The 15,943-nt window shown below is 42.4% G+C and overlaps 1 protein-coding gene across 1 annotated transcript in view; it reads left to right on the top strand.

Moving 5' to 3' along the window:
- LOC129112859 (pleckstrin homology domain-containing family A member 5-like) overlaps nt 1-15,943 on the top strand; it is a 199,800-nt gene that overhangs the window by 152,675 nt on the left and 31,182 nt on the right. Inside the window, exons 10-15 of the mRNA XM_054625097.1 lie at nt 234-349; nt 923-2,047; nt 9,084-9,370; nt 10,886-11,124; nt 13,613-13,717; nt 15,772-15,891. Coding sequence (XP_054481072.1) covers nt 234-349; nt 923-2,047; nt 9,084-9,370; nt 10,886-11,124; nt 13,613-13,717; nt 15,772-15,891 — 1,992 coding nt within the window. The remainder of the gene's footprint in view (nt 1-233; nt 350-922; nt 2,048-9,083; nt 9,371-10,885; nt 11,125-13,612; nt 13,718-15,771; nt 15,892-15,943) is intronic.

Below are 15,943 nucleotides of genomic sequence, written 5' to 3'. Positions count from 1 at the left end.
ACACACACACACACACACACACACACACACACACACACACACACACACACACACATACACACACACTCTCATACTTTACACAAGAGGAATGATGTTAAGACCCCCAGCTGGTATCTCAAGGTCACCATCAAGCTGCTGTTTTATCTCCTTCTCTCTCACCTCCTCAGTCTGCCTGTGTCTCCTCTTCCTCCTATTAATCTCACATATCTCCCCCTCTCTCCCCACACTGCCAGGCCACTCATCCCAACATGCGGACGTATTATTTCTGCACTGACACGGCAAAAGAGATGGAGTCCTGGATGAAAGTCATGACGGATGCTGCCCTGGTCCACAGTGAGCCAGTCAGAAGGTCGGTGCTCAACACAGGAACAAGACAGATGTGGTTTTTAAAAAAAAAAATATATATATGTATATATAATTTAAACAAGAAATATATATATATATATATACATGTATATATTACACACACAAAAAATCAAAACTATACTGCGGAAGGAATTTCGGTAAATTGTGAAAAGGTGCCCATCTTTAGATAATAAACTAATTGTATTAGTTTAGATGACCTTAAAAAGTCTCCAACCTACACTTAAATATACCAAATACAGTATATCCTACACAGTGTGTTTCATCTAATATTTGAGAGAATCACAAAAGGAAATATTCAAGTTTAAAGTCTTGGTGTGACCATGGAGTTATTTCAAAGGAAAGGGCCAATACCCAGAAGGATCAGACTCTCCAGTCCTGTGCTGTCACAGGTTTATGGCAGAGATCAGAAACGTGTACCAGTGGAAGGCCAGAAAGAAAGGTTGACAGAGATAGAGGGGCTGTCAGACCAACACAGGACTTCTGACTCTTCACATATCTTTGAAATCTCTTAGAAAACTCTACTCTTTGCCAAATTCCTCTCCTTCTCTCTTCTCAGACTGGACAAGTTGAAAGTGGATCAGCGAACACCTCAGGAGTTGAACAACTTACTGAACCACAGAGTCCTAACCCGGCCTGAGATCCAGAACAATGAACGCAACCGTGACCCTGTGCGACAACACTCCTTATCTCGAGCTGACGACAAGCGGCAAAAAGACCCGGAGAAACACAACGACCAAAGGGAGCGTGAGTACTACACCTTACAGAGAGATGGGGAGAGGTACTCCCTGAAGAAAGACGGCGTGAGCTACATGCTTCAGACGGACGGAGAGAGGTGTCTCCTCCACAAGGACGGAGAGAAGTACATGCTGCGAAAAGACGGGGAGAATTCCTTGCTGCAAAAGGATGGAGAGGTGTACGCAATTCACAAAGATCTGGAGAAGTATGCTGTTCAGAACGTGGACGGAAAGGGCAATGCAACGCTGTCAGAGGAGAAATATGCTCCGACTAAAGATGGAGAGAAGTACCTGCTGAAGAAGGATGGAGAAAAATATGCACTGCAAAAAATAGGAGACAGGCACACTCTACAGAAAGAGGGACAGAAATACGTTCCCCAGAAGGAGGTGAAGAGACAGCTGTCATTGAAGGAGACGGAGAGGTACGGCATAGTGAGGGAGACAGATAATAAGTATGGTACCATTCAAGTTGTGGACAAATACGGCACTCTGAAGGCAGTGAAGAAATACAGTACGCTCCGAGAAGGGGATAGGTACGCCACTCTCAGAGATGCAGGGAAGTATGCTACGGTTCGTGGGGAGAAGTATGGCTTCCAGAGAGACCTGAGTGCAGAGAGGCCTCTGACTAAAATCAGCAGCATCAAACTGCAGCCGGCTCAGGCCGCCGCTATCGCCGCCGCAGTGTCTGCATCTCGCCAGGGCCAGGCCAACCTCAATGTCCAAATTCCTGCGCAGGTCAATGGCTCGGGGTCCACGGCAGGGGAGCTGACTGGGGACTGCAGCCAGGCAGAGGTGGACAGCAGCCTGGCTTTGGGACCAGTAAAGTCCCCTGCTGCAGGCCCCTCTCTGGAGCCAGAGAGGGGCCTGTCCAGGACCAACTCCATGCAGCAGCTGGAACACTGGGTCCGCACACACAGGACAAGAGGACCAGATGATGACGCCAGGAGGTGAGACTGACTTGTGCATGTGTGCTCACACAATCGTACTGTTATTCTTGGAACCTTTTGGGGATTCGCAATGTCAAAATTAGGACTTTAATGAGGTCATTCTGTCCGCTTTCTCTTCAGGAATTTCATGGGCTTTCGAGGTTCTGTATGTTCAAATGTTACCCCACCATGCATACCACAGGATTGGAACTCGCCTGTTAATCAGACTGGATTCACTTCTTTCATTCAGTCTGACATTGTGTAACGTTCTGTTAGGGAGGGCAGGTTATCTTATATTGTTTTTCTCTAGCCGGTCAGTAGCAGGTGACATACCTATCCTGCTGATGTGCGTGTTGACACAGCAGCAACAGGAGCTGCTGCTAGCAGCCGTCAATGTTTAAAAATGAAATCTGTTGATTTGAACTCACACTACTCATTTTTGTCCACTTGGGGGTAGAAGAGAAAACACACAGTGACATATTAACATAATTTGAGTTGATAAGCAAACAGTTGCCTATTAACACATCCAGCAGTTAGAGCGCAACATTAGAAGTGATGTTTCTGGCCATCAGATGAATATCAGTCCAATATTCTCTCTGTTTTACCTCTGCATTTGTGTCAGCCCTGTGATAGTCTGGAGAGACCCGTCCAGGGTGAACCCTGCCTTCATCCAATGACAGCTGGGATCGGGTCCAGCCCCCCTGCAACCCTTAACAGGATAAGCGGTTAGGGTTAATGAATGAATTAATGTTTTAAGAGATGTAATTGAAGTTAAATCAGCATCCACCTCACACAAGCTTGTCACCATTTTTGTGGCCATTGTCTGTCACTATTTTTCTTGGATGTCGCTAGGTAGCTCTGTTTATGTTCCAAGTGTTCTAATTAATCTAGGGTGGAGTCTATTCATGATACTTCAGGTCCAGTCTAAACAACAGCCTTCATAAAAACATTTTGTAATAGGAGTTTGATTTAGATTCATATTGATGAAATGATTACAACTTCCTAAATAATTTCATCCAGTTTGTCAGCTAATAGATTTACTTCATTCTCTTTAAATCTTGTATTTAGGTAAATAGTTGTGTGATGTAATCACACATATGCAAATTATTGAGCATCATAATCTAGAGACATCTTGACCAGACTCTTGAGCTCCTGCAGCAGACTCCTGCAGTTGGTGAATCAGAGCTCTGCAACCAGGCTTGATTGGGATCCCCTATTACTCTGGGATAATGACTGATTAATTAATCAGTCACACTCAATACTGATGTTTAATCTTTAACCTTGACCCCTTGATTATATATGTGAGTCAGCAGCTAAAACACATTGCTGCACTAGCAACATACTAATTTAGAAAATCCCTCTAATAAGTTTCAAGATTCAAGATTTTAGAACTTAATAACAGACTAAATATGCACCTGTGATGAATATTATTTCATCTTTTCCTCTCACAAGTACCAATCAGATACCAGTGATCTTCATACTCCATTAAAATGGATGGAGACATACATTCAGAAACTACTTTGCCAATTGCGATTATATTATTTTGAAGATTTATGAAATTGCGTCACTGCGATGTATTAACTCCATAATTACCATTATAGATGTTACACACAGGTCCACTGTTAGTGTTACTGTTGTTGAGTACAGCTGAGATGAATCAGCGTACTTCTCAAAAAGAAAAAAAATGTTTTCAGCACACTACACTAAACAGCACACAGTTATTTCCTCCACAAAATGTAAAACCTTTTTTCATATCTGCCATTACATCTTTGCCCTCTTTCCAGTGTATCTTCTCTGTCCTTGTTCTGACCTTGTGCACTAGTGAAAGCTAAAAGCACTTTGTGTCATCACAGATGTGTATCTCATTTGGAAGCGCTGGCGTTTAGCCGGCTGAACCGAGCAACGCAGTGGAACAGACGAACAGAGCGCCGATGCTCCGCTCTCCTTCTGCTGCCATGAATAAGTCATAGAATTGAGACTGTAATGAGAGCAGAGCAAGCTCAGTGCTGCCGAACCACATCTGTCATCTTTATCAGCACTTGGTGCAAAGGAGGGACATGAAAGTAGCTTTGTTGTAGAGTCCTGCTTCTGCTAACGGGATGGGGTGAGGAAAGACGACCTGTCTCTGCAGCTTTGGTTTGTTCAGTCTGCTCCTCACACCTCTGGAACAAAGAGATCGGTTGTTTGCTCATTGATTTGAAAAACAAATGCTAAAGTGAAAGTTCAGTCTCAGAGCTATATTATTTGATAAAACGCGTTTTTAAGTTTGTATTTGGAAATCCTGGACCTTTCTTAGCAGATATACAACGTATACCTGCGTATCATTTTAGACTACACCACTGAGTCTGTCCGGCTGTGGAAATGGACAGATGTTACCGATGTTTAGCTGAGATCCAACTGAAGTTTGAGTTATAAGATGGGCATGGTCCGAGCGCGGGGGGGGTGAAGGGACCATTGCCCCCCCTCATCACAACCCTGGCCCGATGTGGTGTCATAGCTGGAGTGATCTCATTGCAAGACTGTCTGTAGTTCATAGTTTGTTGTAACTTAATTGTCTGTTCAGTTGGTTAGTTTAGTAGTTAGTTCAGTTTGTTAAACCTTTTGTCTGTCCTCACAACAGAACAGCGTCGACAACCGAGGTCTGTTGTTTTTCATGGGAGTGTCTGCATGGAGAAACCTGGAATGAATGGGTGTATTCATGTGCTCCCAGATGTGTTTTTTTTTTTTCTTGTTATGATTCTGTAAGACGTAAGTCATCCTACAATTTAGGTAACTGTCTGATTGACAGCAATATAAAGGGTGAATTACACACAAACACATATTTTATGCAAAACATATCCTGCTAGAACAAAAGGTCGGTGCTGATACAGACCATGGTTACCTGGACTATAATGGTTCAATGGTCATGTCAGTATAATGCTCATTTCCACAGCACTAATGACATTCCTCTTTATAACATACATACTCGTTTAGTCACTTAATTACTTAAGAGTAAAATAATCGGTATTACACTGTCATCAGACCACAGTGTCCTAGGAGCCCAGCTGTCCAAGCTGCATACCATGTAATCACAACGTACCTGCTGGAGAACATTGTTGCATGTCATCAAATATTACGATAGTATGATCAACTTTTTTACAGATGGCATGTGCTTGTAGTTCTGCAGCACTGTTTTGCAGTTTTTTAGTCTCCAACAGAGAGAAAGCAAAGCTGCTTTGCTGACAGAAAGCTGGAAAAGAACAATCTGTGGAATTTCCACAAAGAAGCTTTTGCATCCAAATTAGTAACTAATAATTCATTGAGTGTGAACGCTCTCCAAACTTGGACACTCTGTTATTGTTTGCTATCAGCAAGAAAATCTAGTCTTTCGTGTTAAGTTATAAGTTATAAGCTAATACATTTTAGCTCTAGAGCACAGAAGTTATGTATTTTTCAGTTGTTGCTGTCCCCTCGAAGACCTGAATAGGAGCAATGTTTCCCTATGGCTGATTGTACCACCACTGACTGGCCCAAGATGTGTTTTCCTTTTAAACTGTTTCTTAAAGTTTGACTACAGCTACAGGCACTAATCCTGCTTTTGGTGAAAGATTTAAATATATGTAGTAGTTTGACATTGGTTTACTGTCACATGTACTGCTGCTCTGTCTCCTCAGACAGAGTGTCCAGGGTACACGGCCGCTCTGAGAGTGTAGTGCTCTGGAATGCTACATTTGAACAGTGCTCCGAAATTTCCAACGTCCAGTTTGTGACTGATTGCACTCGGGCACTTAGAGTGACCATTTACGAAGGCACCACCCCATGCAGATTACATTAACGACATCGGGTCTAGCTCTGTTGTTCTTTCTGGAACAACGTAGGTTGTCCAGACCGTTCGGACAGAAATATGCTGTATATACAGTCTGCATGGTCATACATCTAGGGATATCAGCCAAGAAAACCCTCACAGACATAGACATGATAAAAACCTGGACCCTTGAGATGTTTCATTTGAATTTATATGGTCACACATGTTCACAGGTTGTGTGGTCTTGAATTGAGGCCTGCTGGTTGGATCTTCTAGCTGCCAGTGAGCATTGTTTGACGGACAGAATTTTAGATTTTGACTTTAAATAGCTGTATTGTAGCAGAATTCAATAACGAAAGAAGTTTGATAATTAAATCCAGTCAAGCACCACGTACAGTGGGGCAAAAAAGTATTTAGTCAGCCACCAATTGTGCAAGTTCTCCCACTTAAAAAGATGAGAGAGGCCTGTAATTTTCATCATAGGTATACCTAAACTATGAGAGACAAAATGAGGAAAAAAATTCCTGAAAATCACATTGTCTGATTTTTAAAGAATATATTTGCAAATTATGGTGGAAAATAAGTATTTGGTCAATAACAAAAGTTCATCTCAATACTTTGTTATATACCCTTTGTTGGCAATGACAGAGGTCAAACGTTTTCTGTAAGTCTTCACAAGCTTTTCACACACTGTTGCTGGTATTTTGGCCCATTCCTCCATGCAGATCTCCTCTAGAGCAGTGATGTTTTGGGGCTGTCGCTGGGCAACACGGACTTTCAACTCCCTCCACAGATTTTCTATGGGGTTGAGATCTGGAGACTGGCTAGGCCACTCCAAGACCTTGAAATGCTTCTTACGAAGCCACTCCTTCGTTGCCCGGGCGGTGTGTTTGGGATCATTGTCATGCTGAAAGACCCAGCCACGTTTCATCTTCAATGCCCTTGCTGATGGAAGGAGGTTTTCACTCAAAATCTCACGATACATGGCCCCATTCATTCTTTCCTTTACACGGATCAGTCGTCCTGGTCCCCTTGCAGAAAAACAGCCCCAAAGCATGATGTTTCCACCCCCATGCTTCACAGTAGGTATGGTGTTCTTTGGATGCAACTCGGCATTCTCTCTCCTCCAAACACGACGAGTTGAGTTTTTACCAAAAAGTTCTATTTTGGTTTCATCTGACCATATGACATTCTCCCAATCCTCTTCTGGATCATCCAAATGCTCTCTAGCAAACTTCAGACGGGCCTGGACATGTACTGGCTTAAGCAGGGGGACACGTCTGGCACTGCAGGATTTGAGTCCCTGGCGGCGTAGTGTGTTACTGATGGTAGCCTTTGTTACTTTGGTCCCAGCTCTCTGCAGGTCATTCACTAGGTCCCCCCGTGTGGTTCTGGGATTTTTGTTCACCGTTCTTGTGATCATTTTGGCCCCACGGGGTGAGATCTTGCGTGGAGCCCCAGATCGAGGGAGATTATCAGTGGTCTTGTATGTCTTCCATTTTCTAATAATTGCTCCCACAGTTGATTTCTTCACACCAAGCTGCTTACCTATTGCAGATTCAGTCTTCCCAGCCTGGTGCAGGTCTACAATTTTGTTTCTGGTGTCCTTTGACAGCTCTTTGGTCTTGGCCATAGTGGAGTTTGGAGTGTGACTGTTTGAGGTTGTGGACAGGTGTCTTTTATACTGATAACAAGTTCAAACAGGTGCCATTAATACAGGTAACGAGTGGAGGACAGAGGAGCCTCTTAAAGAAGAAGTTACAGGTCTGTGAGAGCCAGAAATCTTGACCAAATACTTATTTTACCGAGGAATTTACCAATTAATTCATTAAAAATCCTACAATGTGATTTCCTGGATTCTTTCAGGATTCTGTCTCTCATAGTTGAAGTGTACCTATGATGAAAATTACAGGCGTCTCTCATCTTTTTAAGTGGGAGAACTTGCACAATTGGTGGCTGACTAAATACTTTTTTGCCCCACTGTACATACCAAGTCACACAGATGATGAAGGCGGTTCCTGCTCAATACACCTTGAATAAAGGCATTGATTCACTGGCTGCTGGATAACAGTGGGGCAGGTGTTTCTGTGGAATGTGTGGATGCCCTCGTCCTGATTCTCATACAGTATTCTTCACTGTATGGATGAGCTAAGTGGAAGTACCTGTTGTATCTGACTGCTTTCATTTATTCAGTGATTTGCATATTTTTAAGTTAGCAAAAAAAGAACAAATCTCTTACTGTCTTTTGCTAACTGGCAGCAGTACCTGTTTCTGACCTGTTAAACAGGAATGTGGTTTTTGATTTTGCCCTCGAACATCCCTCTGTGATCTCAAGTGAATTCAAGAATCCTAACAAAACTCTGCTCTGTGATGTGTCTGACTGCAATTCTACCAGAGTAATTAACACTATGACAACAAGGCTACCCATAACACCTATCAAACCTGTTTCTGTTGATTTAGTTGTGTTTGTTTTGTGATTTTACCGCTTGGTGATCTCTCCAAACTGAGTGCAACCCTAAATCCAACACCAGAGTTCAAGGATAGGTTCTAATATTTCAAGTCTTTCGTAATCACAGCCACCATGGACAATAATTATGGAGGCTGGAGTTTGGGGGTTGTCCACTGTATCCTCTTCGGTGTTCTTCACTGTTCTACAAAGTCCGATAAAAAGGACCAAACATGTATTTTGCACATTTTGGTCGATTGTGCTCCAAAAGAGGGAGAGTCAGACACAACCTTTCTTGATGTGTAAAGCATAAAGATTGTTATTTTTGACAGTGTTCTTTTACTCTATGTGGTCTTTTTTCGTTGTGGCCCAACAGCCAGCACAACTAGCACTCCAACAGTTTGGTATTTTCTGCACCTTGACGTTAGCTTTGCTGGGCTGTGTGGTCTTTTTTGAGCCAAGTGCATCGAGCACAAACGAGACAATCGAGATTTCTGGTGCAACCTCAATCTGCTGACAATCTGATGACTTTGTCAACAAGAGCAAACTGAATACTTGGAACAAATGTGCAGCAATGATAGAATGGATTTGAAAGTCAGAGTGCAGCTGCGTGTGTCCGACCATCAGTTTACCTTCATTAAATCATATGCCAATGACACCAGGCTGCTACACAATCACCCATCAGACAGGTCTGCCAGTTTATGGAGACACCAGATTACCAGAGCCTCAGTAATCCTACCCTACACCTTTCCAACATAAGAAAATGATTGATCAGGCCTAACTACTGACTGACCAATACTCATCAGTTGGTCTGTTTTCTCTCCCAGTGTGACGTCCTACCAGACCTTACCCAGGAACATGCCCAGCCACCGTGCTCAGATCTTGCCCCGTTACCCGGAGGGCTATCGCACACTGCCCCGCAACAGCATGATGAGGCCCGACAGCATCTGCAGTGTGGCGGGCTCTGTGTATGACCGGGCCCTCCGTCCCGCCTCCACCTCCACCGTCACCACAGCAGAGAAGAGGAGGTCAATGAGGGACGACACCATGTGGCAGCTGTACGAGTGGCAGCAGAGGCAGGCCTTTTCCAGGCAAAGTCTGGCACAGCCAACAGGTACTGATACGACAGACAGAAAATACTACTTCCTGTCCTGAAGTAAGAGCAATGACAGGGGAGTTTGGAGATATCAGGTGGAAATTTTCAACACTAGCCTATATTTTGCTCAGAAAGCTAGGTATATAGCCTGCTAACTCTTTGAACATCCTCCTCATGACGAAGAAAATCGGTTAAATGTCATTTGTGCTTTTTATTTATATTTTCTTAAGAATTTCATTCCTAGCCATTCAAGTTTACCATTAGTGCTAGTAATGTGGCCCTGCTATTGGGTCCAAGCAGAAAACTGGGGCCCATGGCACCTAGTGGGTCAATCTGGTCCAGGATAGAGACACTCGTATTACCTTATATAATATAACCGGATCATATCATCAAATTTTACTCTAATTTAGTGTATGTAGAACTAAAGACAACAGGGGAATCATCTAACAAAAAGGTCTACTTTTAAATACAAATTACAGTTTCACCACATCGCCAATGGCAGAGACAGACAGACATGGAGTTAAACAATAGATAAATCCAACATTCTGACAGATTTAATTAAATAAAGACTAATTATGGAAGTTCACCTCACTTGTCCTGGATCAGCCTGCTGTAGTTTAGTACATTTGTGTATTCCACCATCCTTCATAGAACAAAAGGATTCAAACAGGTTCATGAACTTTGTAGCCTCCATATCACAGAACCTTTTCAAAAAGTCTTCTTGATCTACAAAACACTTTGTCATTATAATGTTAACGTTCCACTCAACACACAGCAAAGAGAGGTTAGACCTTTTAGCCTACATCCAGCCCAAACACCAATAACAGTTAATGAGCCTTAGACGGCCAGGAGTAAGATTTAAGAGGAGCACAGGATGCAATTAAACGTATCTTACTCTCTACCTCCTGGCGTTTAAATGCACCAGATTTGTACTTTCTCTCAATTTTACCACCAATCTGGATAAAAAAACTCAACCGGCAATGAGCACGCCAATGACCTCCACTGAGCATGTCAGTTATTAGTAAAAGATTACATCAGTGTTTTTGACTGTCATTTGATCCCAGTCAGTTATATTATGTTTGTAATATGTTTGATTTTATCATGGCAGGTCTTTTCACATTCATGTAGTTGGTACTCAAATATATAGTTTTTATAAGCACTTAAAATAAAGATATAACATATGTACCACCACAGTGCATCGCTCTATTCCCCATCTTTAACCTGCCTACAGACGCAGACAATGTCTCAGCTTTAGACTGTTTTTCTTTTTCTTATATAGGGTTGCAGCTCCTTCTGCACAATCCACTTCTCATATGTCTCTGATTTTGTGGTAGAAAGTGTTAGACATGCTTTTGCTGATAATAACCCCTCTATAATATAAATTAGGATGCCATCTTTATTTTAATTCATTTTAATTGAGTTGGGTTTTTTCTCTATTTTAAAACTTCACATCATAACCATCACAGAAAATGTTGTAGACCAGGAAAGCGTCTCACTCCACTGTGACTGACTCTTCTCCTTCTGGTGTTCCAGCTGTGGGTCATTATGGCACTCTGCCCAGCACAAAGACCATGGGTAACATCTCTGAACACTCCGTGGCACACTCCATCCCCACCTCGCCATCTCACGGCTCCCTGGCTCTCTACAGCACCTTCTCCCCTCCTCACCAGCAGGTCGCTCACAACCCCAGCAGCTCCCACTCAGAGGTGTCCTCACCCGTCTTCAGGGGGGACATGACGCAGGACCACTGGCACAGGACGCACCTCACCAAGGTAGAGGGCATGGCACTGAAGATTGACTCAAATTCATATTTCAAGGAAAAATCAAGTGATAATGTGTAGTACCCTGCTACCAGCTCCTAACCAATAGGGGGCAGCATTTCCCCTTTGAACTGGGTCCATGCATCTTAATTTACAGTCATCAGTTAGCAAAAAAAGTAAACTACTAACCAACATCACGAAAAGAATACTCAAAACTTATATAACACTGGTATCTTATCATTATCGCGTGCAACGTTGGCTTACGTTAGCCATCTGTATGTTTACGGCAACACTAACCGGGGTTGCACGGTCTGTCTACACTCAGTCACTTGTTTATTGACTAAATCTAAAAAGGCAGAAACGAGAAAACAATCCACACCTCATCTCGGTCGACAATCGGCAGCTCCGGGAGAGGAACACCCAGTCAGCAGCTGCAGCAGCTGTCATTCAGCCAATGGTCGGAGTGCTTGGTCTAACTTGTGTAAAGGCAGCAGCAGAGAGTGTGCTGATCCAGCAGGGAGTCGGACGGTACAGGATCAGGGCCCTGGAGCTGGGGTTTGTGCTGGCTGAATTTGAGCTAACTGATAACTGGGGACCCAGTCTCCCAGAGCTGCCTACGGAAGGAGGCGTGGAGCAAGTTATTTTGGATATCTCTGCTTCACAATACACTGTCCCATTTGGTATAACAGTACTTCTTCAAACTCTTCTGATAATCTTCTTTTGATAAAGATTCTTGCCAGATTCTTATAAGATGTGCCTTTTAAATTTGAAGTGAAAAGCACTTCAAATATAAAGGGAGACAGATTGAGACTTTTGGGGCAAATGACATACATGCAGCATCAACAGCCGCTTTGGTCCTGTACCAAGGGACAGTTTAGTGCAGTGATCTGGCAAGAAAACATGAACCTTGTGAAGAGTCTTTAAATCAATTGTATAACAAGCAGCAAGTAGAGAGAGATTTTAATATGGGGGGATATGTCCACTCAGTTTAGGGCCGGTTCGTCTATAACCAAAATCTACGGTGGACCAGAGAGGTCAATGTCCTGCAATTTAAGAGAACACATGCAAATAGACAAAACACAAATATCTTCACCACATTTGACAACACATTAGAAAAAACGCTGCAAGCTGCAGCTCTCCTAATGAAACACTCACTAATGTGCATCAACTAAGTACGTTTGTGTAATGGAGGGGTCAGCAGAAAGCCTTGTCAGTCATCGAGTTTTGTTGATACTGTCCCGACACTTGCTTCAAGAAAATCCCTGAAAAAAGTAGGGCTGTGTATGAACCAACAGGCAATATATGGCCACAGAGCAACAATGAGTAATGCACCCAAACCCCTAGCCCCCAGCTAGTTTGGTTCAAAGTTTAATTGAATGCTCATTCATTCAGGATAATTATTTGTGTGAATAATAGGATTAGGTAAAAAAAAATGCAGAAGCAGCTTTAAGGCCCTCACCAGTTCACTTCATATTGTGCTTCAGTGGTGCGTATTACCAAATACAATTTTCCATGAATGACTTGTGTTAATGTCCATGCAGTGAATCTGTGTTTGGGACGCTTTGTGAGCTGTTCATCCAATTTTGTTGTAGTGGTCAAACTGAATAAAGGTTAAACGGCTTTAAGATGTTTATTTTACTTTTGCCTTTTTTTTTAATTCAACAATGTGCTGCTTCCTGCAATACATTCTTTTTAGCTCACTGTAGCAGCAGAATTAAATTACATTGACATTAATTGAGTCAAATCATTGTTCTGTGTTTTCTGACAAAGAGAGCAGATGTTGGCCAATAGATAACAGGACGATGTTATGGCTGACTGCTCCCATTGTTACCTTCCCATTTTAATAATGTTCCTCTTTTGATGCACTGATGTTCCTCCCTGTTAGTGAATACATTCAGTTAAAGGACATCACACTGTTTGCTTTAGCTTATTAACTACAAATCATGCATTAATGAGTTTTCACTTTGCATGCCAGTCATTTTTGTTTTAGCTATTTCTAGAGATGGAATGATACTGAAGCTTGTTTCACTCCTGTTTCAATACATTGTGTTCAATGAAGAATACCACATGACTGATGCCATCTAATAATGGAGCACTTCGGATCAAAGCTATTCTAGATTTAATAATAACACACAGGTTTTATTGAACTTAAATTATTGCACACGTGAGACTAGAATCATTACAAACAGAGGGGTGTTGTGGGGCTTTGGCTCGTCCTGACAAGCTGCAGTACATTTTACAGCCACTAGGCGTCTCTGTGTTTGCATGCATTTCATCTGCCCATCAATAATTACTTTAAAGTGGTGGAGAAGCAATTGACATAATGAGTTGAATGAAAATGTATATTATTATATTATTATTATTATTATTATTATAAGTTCAATAAAACTAATCTTAAGTTCAGCTGTGAGGGTGCTTAAGTCATTTGATATGAATTAAACTTAATCAACACCACCTTAGCTGAAATGGATTCAATCTTCTTCTGTCGAATCCCCTCCAGTCTCACCCCCCTCCCCCACAGTACGGCTACCAACCTGACCGACGATCCATCGCAGTCGGGGTCCCTCCACAGTCCATCACCCCACAGTCCCTGCAAGGCAAGACGGTGAGTGTTACACTACTCTGTCCCTGTTTTCAGTAAACTCTTGCAGAGTGAAGATAAATTTGAGATTGTTTTCACACAGATTGTTGTTCATAACAGCCACAGCCGTCTGTCACTTGTTGAAACTCACACATAAATCAATGGTGTTTTTCTTCTCAGCAGAAACTTATTGCGTTTTTTTTCTCTTTGTCTCGGCAGGAACAATGTAATTATTGACAATGTCATTGTCTCTTAATGACAGGGCACACATACACACACACACAACACAAGCACACAGACACAAGTGAAATGGTCTTTGCTCGTAAATTGAAGCAGCGACAATCAATGCTGAGGACTGATATTTCTGTTTGAAGCTAGCTGTTCCAGTAATTTCCCAGATGGCTGTGTTCCTTTACTTCACTGTGTCACAAGTAATGACACGATGAGTGTGTGTGGGTGAGAGCTGTGTTGGTATTTGTGTCTGCAGGAATCTGTTTGTATGGACCAGACCATCCATACATCTTCAACTGAACTCAGTCGGTTTCTCTTTTTCAAACTGACAATAACATTGAAAGTAGATGACAGTGACCAGTAGCACAGTCATAAGGTCAATGAAAAGGCTGCTTAAGGAACATTTCCTCTCACGTTTATGTTATATTGAATTCTCTCAGATGCAGTTTATTTCCTGCTTTATTCCTGCTAACTTAGCCTCATGTCAAACGTAGGAACCCTTTCAAATGAGACCGTGTGCCTTCATCCTTCAAATATTTAATGGTAAAGATTCCGGCTCTATTATTTTCTTCAGTCTGTTTGGAGAAAAGTCCAATCTTTTCCTTAAAGCAGCAACAACATTATCATTCATTTGAAGTTGTGTTTTGGCCACCAGGCAAACGTTATGTCCATCAATCTCCTTCTGGCTTTGTTTGGGTCTTCACCATCTCCTCAGGGAGCTGCCTGGCTCTTTAGCTGGACGCTCCACATGAGAGTGGTGAGACTGAACTGAAACTGTTGTGGACCATGAAACCAAAACAATGAGAAGAAAAAGGCTAAAGAGCTCTGTAGAGCTGCAGAGATAGTCATTTTCTGTGGGTTTGCCCATCTCACATTACACATGAACATGTCGATAAATGCAGCTTGACTTCACTCATCAATATTTGTTATATTACCCATGACTCAAATGAAAGAGTTAACTTGCAATGAAGCTGGTGATAATTATCACGACTTACAGCAGTTATTTAGTGTAATCTCGTTTGGTTCAGTCTTACCTCAGGCAGCTGCTTTCAACAAACATGTTCTGATAAATGTACACTACATGCCCAGCACAACACAGCATAGCTTTAGAGCGTTGGTGCTAATGTTGCTCTGTACCTGCTGTATGAGTAAATAAGTAATGCTTGATGTTAGCCAGAACAGCTTCATAAACCATTAATATTGTCGGTTGAGGATTTGTTTCTGTCCCCTATGGCTAAGAATGATGTTTTGAATTGTATCAGCTACACAAATATCTGTCATGAATATTTGAAAACAAGCCTCAAATCTATGTCTATGTCAGTCCCGAGCCTCCTTTGAAGATGTTTCTTTTCAACCCTGCATCATACGGTAGAACTTAGACACCAACCTTGCATGGATGCAAAGCCAACAGGCTGTCTAATGGTGCATGCTGAGGTTTCTGTTTCTGTTCACACTGTTTTCACAATGAACAATGTCATTTGTTCTCAGGCCTCTCTTGCAAACGGGATCTTGATCTCAATGAGCTTTCCTTAATAAATAAAGATGAACTAACTAACCAAACTAGATGTAAAAAGAGGAAATGTGAGGCTGGGGGCTGACATGTCTGCTGTAGTAGTTGAACAGAAGCAACACAGTCATTAGCGTAAAATATACTTCTGCCTCCAGATTGAAAATATAGGGTTTAAATGATTAGAATTGGACAATTAATCATTGGTTGCAGTAGTTCCTCTCCTCTTAAAGGTCAACAGAGTGACTGCATCATGTGTGATTTCAAACAGTGGACAGGTGTTGTCAATGTTGTCAGTGTGGCAGCTCTTCCTCTCCCCTCTGTGTGTTGCTCTGTGCAGCCCGAGGAGCTGACTCTGCTCCTGATCAAGCTCCGCCGGCAGCAGGCGGAGCTCAACAGCCTACGGGAACACACAGTAGCACAGCTAATGGCCCTGGGTTTGGAGGGGCCCAACGCTAAGGTCAGCACTGAGTCTGTACACTACGTGTGTGTGCATGTACGCATTGGTGCTT

This window comes from Anoplopoma fimbria, chromosome 23, assembly GCF_027596085.1.
Source record: "Anoplopoma fimbria isolate UVic2021 breed Golden Eagle Sablefish chromosome 23, Afim_UVic_2022, whole genome shotgun sequence".
NCBI classification, from domain to species: domain Eukaryota; kingdom Metazoa; phylum Chordata; class Actinopteri; order Perciformes; family Anoplopomatidae; genus Anoplopoma; species Anoplopoma fimbria.
This window is presented reverse-complemented; position numbering and strand designations above follow the sequence as displayed.